This window comes from Dendropsophus ebraccatus, chromosome 8 (genome assembly GCF_027789765.1).
Source record: "Dendropsophus ebraccatus isolate aDenEbr1 chromosome 8, aDenEbr1.pat, whole genome shotgun sequence".
Classification (NCBI taxonomy): Eukaryota; Metazoa; Chordata; class Amphibia; order Anura; family Hylidae; genus Dendropsophus; species Dendropsophus ebraccatus.
Window position 1 is genome coordinate 112,159,682 of NC_091461.1, and position 20,168 is coordinate 112,179,849.

The window sequence follows — 20,168 nt, forward strand, 5'->3', positions numbered from 1 at the left end:
TGTCAGTACACGAACGTATATATACATTCCTACTGCACGGGGTATGTGCAGTAGGAACGTTTATATACATGTTACTGACAGGAAGGGGTTAACAACAAAAGATATGACTTTGGCTGCCAAAGCATGATGGGAATTGTAGTTTTGCAATAGATGAAGTGCCAAAGTTGGCCATCACTAATCTAGACAGTCCATTTATTGTAATTAGTAACATGTAATTCCTTATTTCACCTGTGGTGGCACTGCTGCATAATGAAACACTTTCCAGGTCCATCCACAGATTACAGACGATCACTGTGATCAGCTTTTTTCAGTATTATATTCTAAGAAAATTGGATTATAAGAAGCAGAGAAAGCCTTTTAAAATACACTCCACCAGCAGCAGGAATAAATTGGATCTTTTTCTTATGTTTTCTAAGGCTCTTTAGTACAGAGCACTGTTCCTCTGTTACTCCCACACACATACTTAAATCTCTGCCTTTCTGGTTGCCAGTACTGTTTGTGGCTGTAATTCTGGTCAAGGGGGGCCATACAGAAGTGAATTCAGATTACCGCCTAATGGTCATAAAAGAGTAGTAAAGTATAATCCACAATGTATTTTTGGTTTAAAAGCTAATGTTTAGTGGAGAAAATCTGTAGGGGCAGCTTAGGGGAGAAACCTGATACTAATATGAAGTTTTTACATAGTTTTGTTTGTATAGATGTGATTTGTTGTAAAATTTGTATACAACTACAATATGTGTCATTATGGAATATTGTTCTTTATCATGGTGCTTCGGAATTGCCCTGAAAAATCATGTTTAACACTGAGGTCATCTAGGACTGTATCCAACCGTATCCAAGCTCTTAATAAAATAATAAATAATAATAATAATAAATAATAATAATAATAGTAATAATAATAATATTAATAAATATATGTGTGTGAGCTTTTCTCTCTGTCTCCTCCCCCTTCCTCTTTCCTTCGGACTTCTGATGTTAACAGGTCCCTGGCTGGCTTCAGCTGCAACTTTTTAGCTTCTTTGTAAGGCTGGGAGGGTTAATCTGAGGCCAAGTTGCTGATGAACTCACTGTGATAAATCCTCCCAGCATTACAAAGAAGATACAATGTTGCAGATAAAGCCTGCCAGGGAATTGTTTACATCAGCTGTCTCAGAAGGGGGGGGGGGGGGAGGAGGAGGGGGAGACAGAGAAAAGTTTACACACTGATTTTTGTGTCTTCAGCAGAAAGCAGAAGCTCAGAACTAGGAGAAGGAGACTGAATAGATAATAACAAGTAAGGAAGGAATTGTTAGTCTCACCATGGGCAGCAACATATTAAAAGTTATGTTTGAGTGGAATACCCTTTTAATACCATGACAGTATAATTCTAAGGGTTGGGTCCCTACCCCTACCCCTAACCTAACCCATAGTCCTTCTTCTGATTGTTAAAATGGCAGCCATGATTTGTAGTGACTCACCTAAATCCCCCAAATTTTGAGCAAAATTCAAGTTTTTTTGGAAATTCAGCCCAAACTTTATTCCTTTCTAATTGATTTGCTTGTGTCATCTCTGTATAAAATACAAGGTGCCATGGCGGTATGGAGGTTACCTCTGTTTAATGACTCGTATAGCGCAGTAATAGAGTCATGTGACTTAATGCTGTTGATTTTGCCTTTTGCGCTCATCGAATACTTTGTATATGCAAATACGGTCTAATAACCAACATCTGCATTGTCTGGGTGCTGAAAAACAAAGCCGCGTACAAAGCCGGCTCCCTTTAAATCTCCTGGCGGCGCTGCCACTGTGTACGGTTTGATGAGGTTGATGCCTAAAATCTTTTTCGGTTTATTAAGATTTCTGTTACCATGACTTCAAAAGCTTGTAATAAAATGAATCATTTTACATATCACAGCGCTGGAAATACTGGCGCCGCCGCCGCGCACATTGATTTGAAAGTCATTTGCATAATCTGATTTCAGATAAGGCCGTACTGTTTATACCCAGAGTGTTCTTATATTGTGTCAGAATTCACATTTTACACCCTGTTTGTTTAAATAATTTAACCCCCCTGCAATATTGTTTCCCCCAATGGCTGAATACAATGGCAGATAGACGGTTTATGCTACTCCTCTGTGGTGGTGGTGTTGGTGATGATGATGATGACGCTTGTGTTTTGATGATAAGTTATGGGTATTATGTATGTTATTTATTGGCTATTTATGCTTTCATTTGCTTGCTGGTGCATGGCTTTAAGGTTTTGTCCAGGACCACAGCATTATGGCTGCTTTTACATTGGTACATCAGACTGGAGTTCAGTTCCATTGAAGTGAATGGGACAGAGCTGTAATACCACAAGCAACATGTTGGGTTGTTGTTAGGAAGAAGCAGTGTGTGTGGCATAGAGCAGTGTTATCCAGCATTATTTCAAAATGCAAAAAACATCATTCAGTGACTCACTTTCCTTTTCCTCCCCATCGAGCCCCGACCACCATGATCATTTGAATGGTTTCTTGCAGTTACAATTCTTCTCTTCTGAACCTGCCAGACAAACATCTTAGGCTCTGCACTTACAACAACTTTCTTCCACTTTTTTGTGTCATGTGCAAGTCAGTAGGTTTGTGAGTTGCCCTCTGTATGTAGGATCCCCTGCTGTGCCCCCATATAGTAATAATGCCCCTGCTCTGCTGTGCCACATATAGTAATAATTTCTCTTGCTCTGCTTTACTCCTATGTAGTAATAATTTCCCCTTCTCTGCGGTACTCCTATATAGCAATAATTTCCCCTCCGGTGTCCCTCCATATAGTAATAATGCCCCCTTCTCTGCTGTGCTCCCCCATATACTGCCCTCTGTCTGCCTGTGTCCCCATAGTAATAATGCCCGCTGTGCTCTGCCCTCATAGTAATATCGCCCCCTGTGCTCTCTCCCCTTAGTAATAATCCCCCCTGTGCTCTCTCCCCATAGTAATAATCGCCACGTGCTCTCTCCCCATAGTACTAATGCCCCCTGTGCTCTCTCCCCATAGTAATAATCCCCCCTGTGCTGTGCTCCCACAGTAACTGCCCTCTGTCTGCCTGTGTCCCCATAGTAATAATGTCCGCTGTGCTCTGCCCCAATAATAATAATGCCCCCTGTGCTCTCTCCCCATAGCAATAATCCCTATAGTAAGGGTGGGTTCACACTACGGAATCTGCGCGGATAGACACCATTCTATGGGCGGGCGGATTCCACTTTCCGCCGAAAGAATTGACATGTCACTTCTTTCGATGGAATCCGGAATCCGTCCGGCCATAAAATGGTATCTATGGCGCCTTTCCGCCGGAATTTGTCCACTATACTGTTCCCCTGCATTGCCCAACACAAAAAATAAAAACAAAAATCATTATACTCACCTAATCCTGGCATGGAACTGGTCTCTCTATATCTTCTCTCTTCTCTTCTCTCTCAGCCCGTGAGGAGCAGGACGGATCCTCCAGCATGTGCAGTGACGTCATATCACTGCACCTGCTGGAGGGCCCCGGTTGAGGGAGATGAGGTCCTTTGGCAGTGACTGCACTCCCGGGGTGGGTAGCGATCAGCTTAGCGCGGTCTGGCATGGGGGGGTGCTTGCGGCAGTGGCCTGGGTGGGCCGAGTGAGGTCTCGAGGGGTGCCCCCTAGCTGTCGGCGCCCCATGCAGTCGCCCAGCCTGCCTGGCGCTAGAAACGGGCCTGGGCAATAGATATAAGGTCTTTGTACAGACTTTTATGCTTAACTTGATCTGTGCTGCGGAAATGCTGGAAAGAGTGGAATACCATAGAGGTACTTGTGGTGCTTGTATAGTTGAGAGCAGAGAGGAGCAGGGTAGAGGAGAGGAGCTTGTCAAGGGAGTCCCAACCCAATGTAGTACTTGTGCTCTGCCGGAACTTTAGAGAAATACTTGAGACTTGAGAGTGAGAAGTTAACTTGTACCCGTGGTGCCCTATAGTGTTGAGCTTCTCGTCCTCGTCCTAATAGGGCCCCAGCCCTGGTTACCTGGGTGAAGCTAAGTGTCCAAGAGAGTCCCAGTTTCACCTGCACTGCGAGATAGAATACGTAGACCTTCTGGTATCTTTGTTCTATCCAAGCTAGTTCCTCTGTGTATCAGGATACTGCCCTGCCCTTCACTTTGTAGAGTGGTTCTCGGCGTGGGCTGGGTTTATCCCCAATTTTCTACGTGTGTCTCACCACCTCACTAACTTACTGTCTAGACTAGACTGATCCCGGACAAGGGTCCTGGCAGAGCCAGGCCCTGGCTTGGCTACAGAAGGGACGTCTGCTTTGTGTGTCCTCTTCCCACGAGAATCTGGATAAGACTGAAGCTACACTTTCTCCCACCAAGTGACTACTTCCTACAGGGGTATGTAACAGACCCTGTGAGTGGTGGAAAGGAATGTGTGCAAAGTGAAAAGAAGAAAAGTGATCGGTCAGAAAGAAAGAGTATCTCCATTGGACAAGAAAAGTACACAACACATAAGGAACAGCAACCCTTTGTCAGCTTCAGCTGTGCAATCCATAAGAGTATACATATTAAACACTGACATCTAGTGGTGAAACTACAGAATGCTACCTTCATCACCACTAAACCTAGAGGAGAAGCTTTTGCGACAGGTATAAAACACAAAACACCAGCGATGAGATACCACAGTCCCCACCATTCGGCCATAGACTTTCTTCTTTTTTGATAATATTAGATTTTTTTTCTTTAGAATTATAGGATAAAACCTGTTATGAGATAATTCATTACTCCACTGACCATTTGTAATATTGCTGTGAGCTAATCATCTATCATATCCTAACTACATAATAAGCCCGGGCAGCCTGTAAGGTCCATTAAGCCTTGCTAATATAGTTATTGAACTTTCCTAATGATCTTTTGGTAACTAGCTCTGAAATGCTTAAAAAAGTAGAGGAAGCCGCTTACATGATACCAAGATCACCACCTCTCAACTACATTTTACATATAAAGGTAAAGGGGTTTTCTAATGTCCTATTTATAGGCTGGGTCTCTATTATCAAATGAGTGGAGGTCCAACCCCTAGCACCCCATTGTTAAAAAGGGCCTCTTTTACTGTGGCCTCTTTATTGTTTACCAGGCACAGCGCCATACATTTTGTGGTGGTTATGCCTGGTATTGCAGCCCAGTGCCATTCACAATGAGCTGTAGTACCAGGGACAGCTACTATTATATATACTGGCAGCGGCTCACCACTGCTTTCACATAAACATAAAAGATGGGTATGAGGCAAAAGAGAGAGAACGTTAGTCTGGCATGTTGCTGTGAATGAATACATAGGCAAATGATAGTGTTCTGGCCAAATCTCTCCAAATCCTGTGTGTGTATGGGCAGCATTAAGGTGCCAGGAAACCCCCTGAAGCTAGAGGAAATGCTGAATCACTATGTACATACATTGGATTATTTATCATCTTCTGATCATGACAAGGCTTCAGAGCTGAAATCTCCCATCAGTATCTGACCCAAAGCTTCTTCTAGCAATTTCCATTCTGCAAATTGTCGTCTGTAGTCATAGCACTGTACAGTACACCAATGAAGGGAAAGTTATTGCCCCCTACCCCCCAAGACACATGCACGCACTTATACATACATACATACATACATACATACATACATACATACACAAATTACAAAGACTAAATTAAAGTTGAATATTACAACATACTAGTTGACTAATTCCAATAAATACTTGAAGAATTGTGAATACAGCTCTGGAGTATAATACGATCTGTACCTTCTGTGTAAGATGAGTAATGTAATACTGTAATAGATTCCTTTTGTTTATAAGCTGTAAAACTGACAGACAGGCTCTAAAGAAGAAAGAACCCAAGTGTCAGCTATAAGATACATAGTCAGCCCGGCCCCAAACCAGGTTCTACTTCGGAAAAAAGAAAAGAAAAAGACATACAAATCAACCTGTATCAAAGTTATTCAAATTTCTTATTTACTTCTATTTTAAAAAAAAAATCTCAAGTCTTCCAGTACTTATCAGCTGCTGTACGTCCTGCAGGAAGTGGTGTATTCTTTCCAGTCTGACACAGTGCTCTCTGCTGCCACCTCTGTCCATGTCAGGAACTGTCCAGAGCAGTAGTAGCAAATACTCTTAGGAAACTCCTGCTCTCCAGACTGGAAAAAATACACCACTCCCTGCAGGACATACAGCAGTGGATAAGTACTTGAGATTTTTTAAAGGAAGTCATTTACAAATCTTTCTCACACCAGTTGATTTAAAAACTATTTTTCAGTACCTCTTTAATAAAAATTAGAGATGGATTTGTATAGCTGCCTTAGTAGTCTGTGAATTTATTGGAAAGCTATTTTATACCTTAGGGCCTGTTCACACTGAGCAAAACAGGTGGAAATTCCGACCAGAACCTGCGCCGCGGACTTCGCTTGGAATCCCAGCTGCCTCACTGTCTCATTGAGTGTAGAGACATGTCATTTTGAGCGGAGAACAGTGGAGATGTGTGAGTTGAGACAGAGACTCAGGCGGGATTCCAAGCAGAGTCCGCCGCGCAGGTTCCGTTAAAAATTTCCACCTGTTTTTCTCGGTGTAAATGCGCCCTTATAGTGCTGATATATCTTAGTGACCTATGTACTTTTCGTCCCCTCAGTCACAACATCTTGCTGTATGAAGATGGTCACGCCGTGGTCGCCGACTTTGGAGGTAAGAACCATGTAGTCAATAAATACGACTGACACATAATGCAATTGCCTATTATACTGTGATCTACTGGATTATATGTAGATTCAAGGTGCAGTGGAGCGGCAGGTGGGTGGGACGTGGACCATTGTATGTGGGCAGCAACGCATGCAGCACGCCATCCTGGCTGTATCATAGCAGTACTCACTACATCGAGAATGCTGATTGGTGGGAATCTGAACACTGGGACTGCCACTAGTCCATACAACAAAGAAGGAATGAACAGAGCAATCCACTGACGTGCGGCAAATGTTCCAGTGATCGTCTATGGGGCTTCTAAACATTGCTGAGCAACACAGTTGGCAAAGTTCAAAGCCCCATAGACCATGAATAGAGCGGTGGTCGCACATGCTCAGTGCACATCTTAATTCTTAGGGAGATTTAAAGGGGTAGTGCGGCGCTAAACAATTATTCACAAAATAACACACATTACAAAGTTATACAACTTTTTTAACTTTTTTTTTTTTACACATTTGAAGTCCCTTTGGGGGACTTTTACATCCAGTACTTTGATTTCTACACTGATCCTTGATATGCCATTGGCATAGCATTGATCAGTGTTATCAGCGCTCTGCTCATTGAGCCTGCCTGTGCAGGCTTAGTGCAGCAGATCGCCGATCGGACCGCACGGAGGCAGGTGAGAGACCTCCGGCAGTCCGTTTTACCGATCGGGACCCCTGCAGTCACACTGCGGGTCCCGATCGGTAAGTGACAGGGGACTCCCCCTGTCACTTACACTTAAACGCCGCGGCGTTTAAGGAGTTAATGACACGCGACAGCGCGATCGCTGTAGCGTGTCATTACCGGTGAGGTCCCGGCTGCTGATTGCAGCCGGCCCCCACCTCCTATGAAGCGTGCTCCGCTCCGGAGCACGCTTCATAGCCGGAGAAACACCCAGGGCGTACAGTTACGCCCTAGGTCGTCTGGGGACAGACTTCCATGGCGTAACTATACGCCCTGGGTCGTCTAAGGGTTAACCTCCATTGTACGGATTAAAATGACGGCCGTTATTTTGAGTCTAAAATAACGGACGTCATTTAGCTGTCTGGTCCCCCCTTAGTGCAATGACTGGTGTTTGGATACTAATTGTCCTTTGGATGCGGCTTAATTGAAAAGTCCATTGAATTTAATAGTAAAAACGGAGAAAGAACGGTGACAAAAGAAAAACTGTGTGTGAACAACTAATGAAAAACGTCTGCTGTTTGCAAAAGACGTCCGAAAATATTGATCTTGTTCATTATTTTGACATCTGCGGCAAAAACGTCAGTTATTCAACGCATTGTGCGCATTGGACGTCCGTCTTCCCGTTGACTTCAATGCATTGCGGCAAAAACTGGCGTTTTTTTTTTTTTAAATATCAAAATCGGGGGCCTTTTCTTTTTTTTTGACGTTGTGTGAACAAAGCCATAAAATGCTTTACTGCACCTTTACTTATTGCACCATTTTACCAGCTGAACACATGACCTGCTGGTGTCCCTCCCTGATATCAGGTGTATCGGCATGAACAGTCTATTACTTGTCCTATTACCCTACTACATGTGTATTTACTACCAGAGTCTATTCTTACATGTGACATTTAGATCCGCGCGCTCCGCAGCGATGGAGTAGCAGAGCCGGGACGGTGTTTGTTTATCACATCGACCAGTCCCTGGTATTTCTCGGCAGCCTATAACCCAAACTTGTTGTTCTTAACCTTGACTATAGGTAGACATAGAAACATGACCTTTCTTATGATAAAATGTCATGTCCGTGAATAAGATTCGGCTCCCGGGCTGAACAGCAGACGTTTCTTTTGGTATCAGTGAAATAGATGAAATACGAGGAACGTCGCCATTTAACATGCTTCAGTGACTTTTCATTTATTTTTGTAAACCGGTTCTTGATCCAAGGCTCAGGTTTTCTAACAAAAAGATTTTTTTTTTTATTCTTTGTATTTTTTTTTCCCTACAGAATCTAGATTTCTTCAGTCAATGGATGAAGACAACATGACCAAGCAGCCAGGGGTTGGTCACTTTTATTGCTTTAACCCTTTCACTGTCATACGGTTCTGTTTTTTAGCACCTCGCTTAGAACTATACTTCATCTCAGCGCAAATTAAATTATAGGTGTTCTTCAGCGGAATTCTTTTTCCCTTTTGCGACAACTGGTGTAAGAAAGTGGTGTGTTTTATTTCTATTTAAAAATTTCAAGTCTTCCAGTACTTATCAGCTGCTGTATATCCTGCAGGAAGTGGTGTATTCTCTCCAGTCTGACACAGTGCTCTCTGCTGCCACCTCTGTCCATGTCAGGAACTGTCCAGAGCAGGAGATGTTTTCTATGGGGATTTGCCACATCTCTGGACAGTTCCTGACATGGACAGAGGTGTCAGCAGAGAGCACTGTGTCAGACTGGAGAGATTACACCACTTCCTGCAGGACATACAACAGCTGATAAGTACTGGAAGACTTGAAATTTTTAAATAGAGATAAAACACACCACTTTCTTACACCAGATTTTTAAATATAAGTAAATTACAAATCTATATAACTTTCTGGTACCAGTTGATTTGAAAACAATTTATTTCTTACTGGAGTATTCCCCTTTAACTAACTTTGTAAAGCCCATATAGTTTTATAAAGTGACTGTAGATCATCACCTATGTTACCCCCATTGGTATAAGTGAACAAGCTTTCTTATATATCTTATATATCTACAGTTTATTACACACACCGAATCACAAACTTTAGGTGGGTTTTAAAGTTTGTGATTCTTAGGGTACTATTACACGGAACGATAATCGGTCGAATCGGCCCGATTCGGCCGATTATCGCTCCATGAGATAAAGACAACAATCAGCCAATGATCATTGTCATCGGCTGATCGTTGATAGGTTAGAACCTGTAATTGTCGGGCGCCGACCGCGCATCGCTACGTGTAATAGATTAAATAGATGACGATCTACATTACCTATCCACGTTCCAGGGCTGCTCCTGCGGTCCGCTTCTCCCCGGGTCCTGCGCGCTGCAACTTCAGAGTGTCCTGTCTGAGCTGACAGGCAGCTCAGCCAATCACAGGCCGGGACCGCCGCGGCTTGTGATTGGCTGAGCAGCATGTCAGCTGACAGGCCGCTCTGAAGCTAGAGCGCGCGGGACCCGGGGAGAGGCGGACCGCAGGAGCAGCCCTGGAACGTGGATAGGTAATGTATACCATTTAAGCAAGGGCTGCAAGGACATCGGTAATGATGTCCCTGCAGCCCTTGTTAAATGATTATGGGGCCGTTTAATAGGCCCAGTAAACGAGCGCCGATCTAGCAGATCAGCGCTCCTTTACAGTTGTTATCGGGCCCCTATCGGCCCATCTAATAGTACCCTTAGTATATAAGTAATTTTAGATATAAAGAAGGTTGTTAAGGGGGTAGTCCACAAAAAAAAAAAAATGAATTGGTGCCAGATTTGTAATTTACTTCTATTAAAAAATCTTTTCTTCTCATACTTATCAGCTGCTGTATGTCCTGCAGGAAGTGGTGTATTCTTTCCAATCTGGAGAACAGGAGAGGTCCTCTATAGGGATTTGCTGCTGCTCTGGACAGTTCCTGACATGGACAGAGGTGGCAGAAGAGAGCACTGTGTCAGACTGGAAAGAATATACCACTTGCTGCAGGACATACAGCAGCTGATAAGTACTGAAAGACTGGAGATTTTTAATAGAAGTAAATTACAAATCTCTTGCACTTTTTCCCACCAGTTGAATTGAAAGAAAAAAAAATTATGGTGAACATCCCCTTTAAGATCACTTATTTAATGTTATCATCAGATACTAATATTACAGTCAGTGTCAGTCATCAGAAATCTTGAAGATTTGATTATCAAAGAATATCGGAAAATCAATTATGGAAAAAGGAATCTCTATTTGATGGAAGCGGAATGCCCCTTTAAGATACAATACGTTCCCTGACTCCATGGGCAGCTTAGCGCGCACAGTCTAAGCCGCGTGTTAGGAGATTTTGTCAGTGTGTCGTTTCATGTCCTGCTTGTTAGACAAATCTCATTCTGTCCGAGAGCCAAGCGGCATTGTAGTCTGTTGCCATAGCAGCTGCTACCATACAAAATGATAATTACTGGTAGACCCTAATGACAAGCACATGAATAATGATAAGGAGGGAGGTTGTTAATAATGGGAACCTTTCTTTGGGATGCTAAGCCATGCAATCCCCTATTTGGCCCAATAAGCCGCAGATTTCAGGTAACACTGCCAGCTACGTAGGAACATACATTGTGGAGAGCCGCACTTTCCCAGCTGAGAAGTAAACACGTCCTTCACTCCTATTCACATCCTCCTGAAAATGCAAACTGGGCTTAAGATGTAAATAAGTGTTTGCAAAGTGGTTTAATGTAGTAATAATATGTACATATGGAACAAGCAGCAGCGGCTCTAGCTGAAGGGCAGCATTAAACACCACCCATAGAGCATAATTCCTCTACTGCCGCATTGGTTTGTCCGTGGTTTCCATGAGCTACTTTCCCAAATTAAAGGGGAAGTCCTCTTTGGATATTCCCTGGCGGAATTTCACATGGTTGGCCCATTGATTTCAAAGGGAGCTCTGTGATGCCTTTGATTAGGGGAATAGAAATGGACAAATGTTTTGGGGGTTTCTTAGTCACCCTACGTGTAATAGCCCAAATATTGATATTTTACCTCTCCCTTTCCGGTCCCGGTGGCTGCAGCTGTCAGGCCGGTCAGCTGACAGGCCAATCACGGTTCCTTCCTGTGATTGGCTGAGCAGCCTGTCAGCTGACAGGTCACTGAGGCGCTGGTGCTGCTGCCAGGACCGGGAAGAGAGGAGAGACCAGGAGCAGAGGAGGTAAGGTGTCAGGTTTTGGCAAGGGCTGCATAGACATCTCTAACGATGTCCATGCAGCCCTTACTCCCCGATTATCAGGCCTTCTAATCGATCCAGTAAATGAGCGCCGATCTAGCAGATGAGCACTCATTTACTAAGATGATCGGTCGGTGTAATAGGATCCTAAGGCTACATTCACATGTTCCGTTGTTTTAATTTAGAGCTCATTGATTTTACTTGGGCTGTTCACACTGTCCGTATATTTCTGTATTTGCAAAAATTGCATCCGCAAAAGTTACTGACAATCTCTAGTATGAACTGTAATTGCGGTGCAGATTGCCCCATCGAAGTCTATGGGAGAGTCTGTTATTTACGCAAATCTGTCTTACCGTAACGTTCGCAAATTTGTAAAAAAAAAAATGGAGGACTAATCATTATAATCACCCCACTCATTTAACTTTCACCTCCCACATTTTTGCTGATCTGCAAAAATACAGTTTGCGTAATAATTTTTTGTGGACTGCACGCCAAACTGCCGACCGAGCACTGGTCATCTATTGTGACATCAAGTGACCAAGGTGGTCATGCCCAAAAAAACACTGCTGGAAAGACAAACTGTTGCAAATTGTCCAGATTTCTTGTGCATTTTGCTCCAAAATCCTGTAGTACATCAGTTTATTATGTGTTTTAGATAGAGATGAGTGAACTTTTGTTCAAAATGAACCTTTGTAGGTGTTTAGCTGTTTTAGTGCAGTTCAGTAAGTTCGCTCATCAATACTTACCTATTCGCACTTTGCCGATATCCTCCTATGGGTCTCCAGTGTTCTCCGCTAATTGCAGCCGCCTCCACTTCCGAGATGAACTCGTCTCGGGAGTGACAGCCCAGTCAGCCAATCACTGACTGAGATGTGACAGCGGCACGGGCAGCGATTGGCTGAGCGGGCTGTAATTCCTGAGACAAGGTTGTCTCGGAAGTGGAGTAGGCTGCAATTAGCAGGGGAAACAAGAAACCTGTAGGAGGACACCAGGTGAGCGCTGACAGCTAAGCATAAGCTCTTTTTTGTTTTCAATATTACAGTAGCAGCGTAATAAAATATCTTCCATAACAAACCAACCTTATTTTGCAAGTTCATAAGGAATCTGGGTTCATGAAGTTCGGTTCGCACATCTCTAGTTTTAGACCAATTTTAGGCTGATTTTTTAGCAGGAGAAAGGGAGTCGCTTAGCGGGAAGGTAGACATATCATCTTCCCTATGTCCTGGATCCCTACAAGATATTGGGATCATGCAAACAGGTTGGATTCAAGATATGTACTCATATTTAATAGAAGGCCTTAAAGATGTCACAACAACCACACAAACCGCACATCATGTTAGTAGTAAAAGGTCTATGAGTTAAACTCCAGTGAACCTTTAGAGCAGGAGACCAAACTAATAGAGATGAGCGAACCGGGTTTGGGTTCGAGTCCATCCGAACCCGAACGTTCGACATTTGATTAGCGGTGGCTGCTGAACTTGGATAAAGCTCTAACGTTGTTTGCCAATGACTATATCCATGTTTTCCACATAGCCTTATGGCTTTATCCAACTTTAGCAGCCACCGCTAATCAAATGCCGAAAGTTCGGGTTCGGATGGACTCGAGCATGCTCCAGGTTCGCTCATCTCTACAAACTAAGCTTGAACTGAAATGATTTGCTATTATATATATCTATATCTATATCCTAGAACCTACGCTGGATGGCTCCAGAAGTCTTCAGTCAGTCCACCCGGTATACCATCAAGGCCGACGTTTTCAGCTATGCTTTGTGCCTCTGGGAGCTGCTGACTGGAGAAATCCCTTTTGCTCATTTAAAACCAGGTAGGTCATATGGTGGTGGTTCCTATACTAACATTAAAGGGGAACTTTGTTTCAAGATTAAAATTAGATTTAGGTTTGAAATTTGATCGACAAATCAGCTCACCGGGGTTCTGCTGGAGGTAAAATGGGTGATGGCCCCATAGTCTAGATTCCCCTAGACAGCTTGTGACCTATATGATGTCTCATGTTATTTTTCAACAAAAGCCATGACAGGAAGCAAGGCTGAAATCAGGCAGTTATGGACAGTAGATGTAGAAGAAGAGAACAAGAGAAGAGAGCCTTGCTGATTTACAAAGTGACCAACTTAGAAGTCAAATTTGCAATTTTTGTTAAAAAATTGTATTGGCTAACTCTTCCATAAATTCTACCGTACAGCTTCGACTTTATTGATCTTGATTCCATTATGAGTGTCCGTTTTTAAAACGTGCTACATTATACTTTATCAGCTTGGACCTGGAGATCTGAGCAGCGGACTTTACATGTGTGCAGTGTCCCAGAACATGCAGACTACTACTCCTATTATGGCCATTTCTATTTCTGTGTCAATGCCTGTTCTGGTAAGTGTTTGCACTGCAACTGCTGCTGGTTTTCCCCTAGTATTCTCTGGTATTGTGCATTTTCATGTGTATTCTCATGTGTTCCTGTGTATTACAGTGTACAGTGGTATGCAAGGCTGTTGATCACGTGACCGTGCCAGTGCCCTGTAACCATGGTTCCTCCAATGGCCGACTAGCTCTGGCCAGGAGCAACCATGTGACCTCCCACTTCCTCCTGACAAGTTAGTCTTCCCCCTGCTTCCAAGCAAGGAGGATGTGTGTCGTCCCTCTCCTGCCTCAGAGGAGTTGGGCTTCTTCTCTGCAGCTCCCACTTCACCACTAGAAGTGTGGATCAGGTGCTCTGCTATATTCAAGTCTTCGGCTGTATCTGCCTGCTCAAGTGACCGGAGTCTTCTCTCTCATCTGGGTGTCATTCCGATATCTCTCCTCATCGCTGCAAGGATTCACAGCAAGTATTATTCTCAAGCTAATCCACCCAGCAACGCTATTCCTCTCATACTCCTACTCCCATCATCCGGCACGTATTCTCACAGCCTATGCAGCACCACTCCTGCTTTATTTGTCAAAGCCTGCTATATACCCGGTTGCATCCGGACAGAACTGTTGCTACTAGTTACCTTATCTATAATAAAACCGCTGTTACTGAACCCTGGCATTGGTGTCCACTAACTGGTGCCCCGACTAAGTGCAGCGAAGAATCGCATGCCCATCATCACCCGCAGATTCCTCAGACCGGCCCTGCAGCTGTGCTGCCCTCAGGCCTATACCGTGACAAGTATACACCCTGCAGCTGCCCCGGTCATGGCCCGCTCATAACACCAGCACTGCGGAAGTGGCCCCCAGGGGCCAGGGCATCGCATTTTTGGCGTCACGAACAGGATACAGACTGTGTTGTGCCAACTGTCAGTGTCCCCAGAACTGTACTGCTAATCCCCCCAGAGGCTTTGCTATTGCCGCGCTGCGGCCTGCTAAGGGGTCAAGTCAGCCGGTGACGCACTGTCTTCGCGCGCGCGCGCGCTCCGCCCCGGCCCTGCAGTATCCAAGCCTCTGTTGCAGGAGGGAAGGAGATTGTGCCCGGACCGCCGGAAGTGTTGATGCTGACTTTCGCCCTATTCCTCTCCGGTCCCGGACACCCTGCCTATCGGTGCCTGCTGTTCCCGCAAGCTCTCCTCGCCCCTACTTTCTTCCAGGCGCCTTACACCAGAACCCCTCGTCATGTCCACCGGCCATCACAGTGACTCTGACGGGTCCGGCAGTTCGCCGACGGCCCGAAGAAGGCTTCCCGCGGCTCCCGTTGCTATGGCTACCGCAGCGGTCCCATTCTTCATTGGGCCCAACAATCTCCCCAGTTATAAAGGAGAACCCCACACGTTGGCTGATTTCAAGGAAAAAATTTCCCGCACCCTTGAACTTGTCTCACTCTCTCCCACTCAGCAGGTGCAGTTGCTGCTAGGACAACTTGAGGGTCCCGCTGCCGAGGAGGTGCGGTCATGGCCAGCTACGGAGAAAGCTAATGTACAACAGATCCTGACCCGGCTGAGTAAAGAATTTGAGGTACAGTCACCCACGGAGGTCCGCCTTAAGTTTTATGACCGACGACAAAGGCCAGGTGAGACCCTCAGAGACTATGCACTAGCACTCCAATCTGCCTACCGGGCCCTGAGACAGGTTGATACCATAGACCCCTCGGCTGTGGAGAGTATGATCACTGACCGCTTCATAGAGGGGGTGGACTCTAGACTCATCCAGAGCCAACTGCGTATGCTAGCTGCCCAAAACCCTACAATGCCTTTCCTGGACTTCAAGACTCTGGCTCTGAGGGTGGTTGGCATTGACAATCCCTGTGCCGGCTGTACTCCAGGTTCGGATTGCCCGGATCCGGTGGGACCTATACCCCCACCTCCAGTGCCCACTATGGTTCCACCAGTTTCCGCTATACAAGCTGCCCAACAGTCTATCCCGGCTAATTCACCAGCGATCCCTGCTCTCCTTACGCAAGTGGTTGACTCTCTCTGCCAAGCCCTAAGGGGGCTACAAGGGGCCTATCCAACACCTCCACCACCACAGGACCCCTGCCCTGAGTATTCAGTTCCCGATCGGCCTCCTCCACCGAGACTTAGATCCCCTGAGCGCCCCTATTGCCGCCACTGTAGGCGACATGGACACTACCGCTCTCAGTGCTATCAGTTAAACGGGCTACCCCTGGGTCCGAGGGCCAACACCCAGGAGGTCGAGATCCAGGCCCGCAGGAAGCACAGTGGTTCTCAAGGTTCCTCTCACAATGCCCGCATGTGACTCTCTGGGTGGACGGAGTCCCCCTGGAGGCTCTGGTAGATACAGGTTCCCAGGTTACCACTATCCCGAGGCATGTGTTTGAAGAACATTGGGATCTGAGAACCCTAGGTCCAGTTGAGAAATACCGTCTGAAACTTATTGCTAGTAATGGTCGTCCTATTGTGCAACTAGGTTACTGGGAACCCACTGTCTGCATAGGGAAGCGGGAGCTAGCGCGTCAGGGTATCATTGTTACTGAGGCTCAGGGAGATAGTGGGACCGTGGTATTAGGCATGAATATTATCCGTCATGTATTCACTGAAGTGTTGGATGCCTTGAATGCCTCTATGTCTTGTGCTATGTCTCCTCAGTACAGGCAAGCCGTTCAGAAGACCATAAAGGTGCTCGCCGCTCAGCGGAAATTTGCCAATCCTCGAGGAGAAATCTGCCGTGTCCGCACTAGAGATGCTCGTCCGATCACCATCCCAGCTAACAGTGAGTTCCTCATCTGGTGCAGGGTCCGTCCAGGCCTCAACAATGCTGATTATGTGGCCCTTCTGGATGCTATTGAAATTGAGGGGCAACCTCTTGTCAGGGCCGCTAGAAGCCTGGTGACCGTCTCCAATGGTCAGGTCCCTGTCCGTCTGGTGAACCTTGGAGACTCCTCAGCTGACCTACCCAAGTTCACCACCGTGGCCATGTTATACCAACTCGATCCTGAGGACATCATCTGTGAGGAGACCATCGCCTATCAGAGTTCCATCCGTGGCACTAAAAGGGACTCAAACAGGGCTCTCGCCCCTTGGTGGGATGAACTCCATATTGGCGATGCCAATACCCCACTTGAATACCTCCACGGCATCCTCAAGGTGGCCAAAAGGTATCACGAGGCCTTCAGCAAACACTCCCTCGATTTCGGGAAGACCAACCTGGTCCAGCATCGGATCAACACTGGGGACCATTTGCCTATCAAAGAGAAACATCGGCCAATCCCTCCTGCCAGCTATCAGCAGGTCAAGAAACTGCTCAAGGAGATGAAAGACTCTAACGTTATCCAAGAAAGTCAGAGTCCGTGGGCTGCCCCTATTGTCCTCGTGAGGAAGAAAGACGGTAACATCCGGTTCTGCGTGGATTATAGGAAGATAAACACAATCACCCACAAGGATGCCTATCCTTTGCCCCGGATCGAAGAGTCTATTGCTGCTTTGGGGTCAGCCGCCTACTTCTCCACCTTGGACCTCACCAGTGGGTACTGGCAGGTGCCCATGGCACCCGAAGACCGTGAGAAGACGGCCTTCACCACCCCCATGGGACTATTCGAATTCACCAGCATGCCCTTCGGTCTGTGCAACGCCCCCGCTACCTTCCAGCGGTTGATGGAAAGGTGTCTCGGCCATCTCAACTTTCAGAGTGTCCTGCTCTACCTAGATGATGTGATTGTCTATTCACGTACCTACGAAGATCACGTCCATCATCTGGCTGAAGTGTTCCAGGTCCTAATCGATCACGGCCTGAAAATCAAGCCTTCCAAGTGCCACCTTCTCAAACCCCAAGTGAACTATCTGGGGCACGTTGTGAGTGCTGAGGGGATACGACCCGATCCAGAGAAGATCTCGGCTGTGGAACACTGGGATACCCCTAAGACCGTTAAGGAGGTGAGAAGCTTTCTGGGATTTGCCGGCTATTACCGCCGCTTCATTCCCCACTTTGCCCAAGTGGCCGAGCCCCTCAATGAGTTACTCCGGGGTTGCCCTCGAGAAAGCTACAACCGACGACTCCCCGTCGAGTGGTCCGAACGGCAGGAGGTTGCTTTTCAAACCCTGAAATGCCTGTTGACCACGCCTCCTATCCTGGCCTACCCGGACTATAACCTTCCTTTCCGGCTTTACACAGACGCCAGCTTCCAAGGCCTGGGAGCTGTGCTGTCCCAGGTTCAAGATGGCCAAGAGAGAGTCGTAGCTTATGCCAGCCGGAGTCTTCGGGGTGCTGAAAAGAACGATAACAATTATAGTTCCTTCAAGTTGGAGTTACTAGCCCTAGTGTGGGCCGTCACTGAAAAGTTCAAGGACTACCTGGCTGCCACCCCTGTTACCATCTATACGGATAACAACCCGTTGGCGCATCTCAACACTGCTCGGCTGGGCGCCCTGGAGCAGCGGTGGGCTTCTCGACTGGCCAATTTCCAGTTTGAAATTAAGTACCGCAGTGGCAAGGCTAACGTCAATGCAGACCTTCTGTCCCGACTATCCAAGGGCGAAGAGGCCCCAGAGGACAGCGATTGGGAAGACGTAGAAATGCCTCCCTTCTATCAAAGGTTCGCTACCCAGAGTGCTATTGATGTAGCCGGGCCTGAAACGCCTTCGCCTCCACCTAGGGCCCCGCAAGACTTGGCCAGGTGGCAGACCATCCAGGAAGAGTCCCGTGTCCTGGGGGAGATCTATGACTACCTCTCTACTGGTCGGGTCCCCATGCGGATAAAGAGGCCCTATCCTGATGTCGAGCTAAGGCGACTCTGGAGGCAAAGAAAGAGGCTCTTCTTACAGAAGGGACTGATCCTGCGGAACTCTCTTGATCCGGTCTCTGGGGAGAGGTGCCACCAGATCCTCATTCCCCGACGAGACGCTAAGATGGTGCTAGATGCCTACCATGACCGGTCCGGTCATTTCGGGGTACACAAGACGGAGGCCACTATCCGACAGCGGTTCTACTGGATCGGGATGAGGGCTGACATCGAGAACTGGTGTGCTGAGTGCCCTGCCTGTAATATCTCCAAAGCTGGGGGAAGAGAAGTCAGGGCCCCTTTGCATCCAATCACCTCCCACCGGCCGAATCAGCTAGTCGCCCTGGACCATGTGAAGCTAGCCCCTACAAGATGCGGGTATACCTACGCCCTCACCATGGTTGACCACTACTCCAAGTGGGTAGTCGTGGTACCTGTCAGGGACTTGACCGCCAAGACCACTGCTCTTACTTTTTACAAGGAGTATGTAAAGCACTATGGGTGCCCAGAGTCTCTGCTGACGGACCGGGGTCCGGCCTTCGAGTCGCAACTTTTCCAGGAGCTGTGTGCCTACCATGAATGTAAGAAGCTCCGCACCACGGCCTATCACCCTCAAGGGAATGGTCTGTGTGAAAAAGTTAACCAGGTCTTTATCAACATGCTCCGAACGGCTTCAGTGACCAAGAGAGTAGAGTGGCCCCACTTGTTGGATGAACTAGTGGAGATCTATAACAATACCACTCATTGTTCCACTGGCTACTCCCCGTTCTACCTGATGTTCGGCCGCCAAGGCCAACTTCCTCAGGACCGTGCTCTTGGAGTCCAAGCTCCTGACACCTTCAACCCCCTACCTGAAACTGACTGGGTTCGGGAACATCAGAGGAGAATCCAGGATGCCCGGGAAATTGTTGACCGGAGGATGGGGGAGGCTCAGCAGCGCCAAGAGGATGCCTACAACCTAAGGGCGAATGCCACACCACTACAAGTGGGGGATAAAGTTTGGCTAAAGAAATATCATCGCTCTCACAAACTTGAAAGCCTTTGGGAGCCTGAGCCCTATGTCATCTCCTCTATCCCTTACCCAGAGACTGATGTGTATGAAGTCAAAAAGCCTGGGCTAGCCCCACAGACGGTGCATCGGAATAGGATAAAACGTTGCACTAAGGAGGACCTACAGGGCCTTACAGCACCGTGTCCGGTACCTGCATCCACGCCTCCGGCTCCCCCAGCAGCTCCAGCTAAACCTCTCTCTCTGGAAGAAATGTTCCAAGTTGAACCGTTCCTCATGGCCGTAGGCTATCCAGCGTTCCCTGTACCCGTTTCAGCGGTTTCTCCACTTCCAATTGTGCCTCCAACGACTCCATCTTTACAACCAGACACTGGGGGTGATCTTCCACCGGTACCCGCACCAATCACTGTTGAAGAGGATCCTCCGCTGAGACGGTCT

General features: G+C 46.7%; 1 protein-coding gene across 4 annotated transcripts in view; it reads left to right on the forward strand.

Moving 5' to 3' along the window:
- The window catches only part of TNNI3K (TNNI3 interacting kinase), a 154,777-nt gene that overhangs the window by 65,941 nt on the left and 68,668 nt on the right, over positions 1-20,168 (forward strand). For all 4 annotated transcript variants that reach the window (XM_069981434.1, XM_069981435.1, XM_069981436.1 and 1 more), the window contains 3 exons: positions 6,625-6,677; positions 8,664-8,716; positions 13,258-13,390. In XM_069981434.1, the coding sequence (XP_069837535.1) occupies positions 6,625-6,677; positions 8,664-8,716; positions 13,258-13,390 (239 nt within the window). The remainder of the gene's footprint in view (positions 1-6,624; positions 6,678-8,663; positions 8,717-13,257; positions 13,391-20,168) is intronic.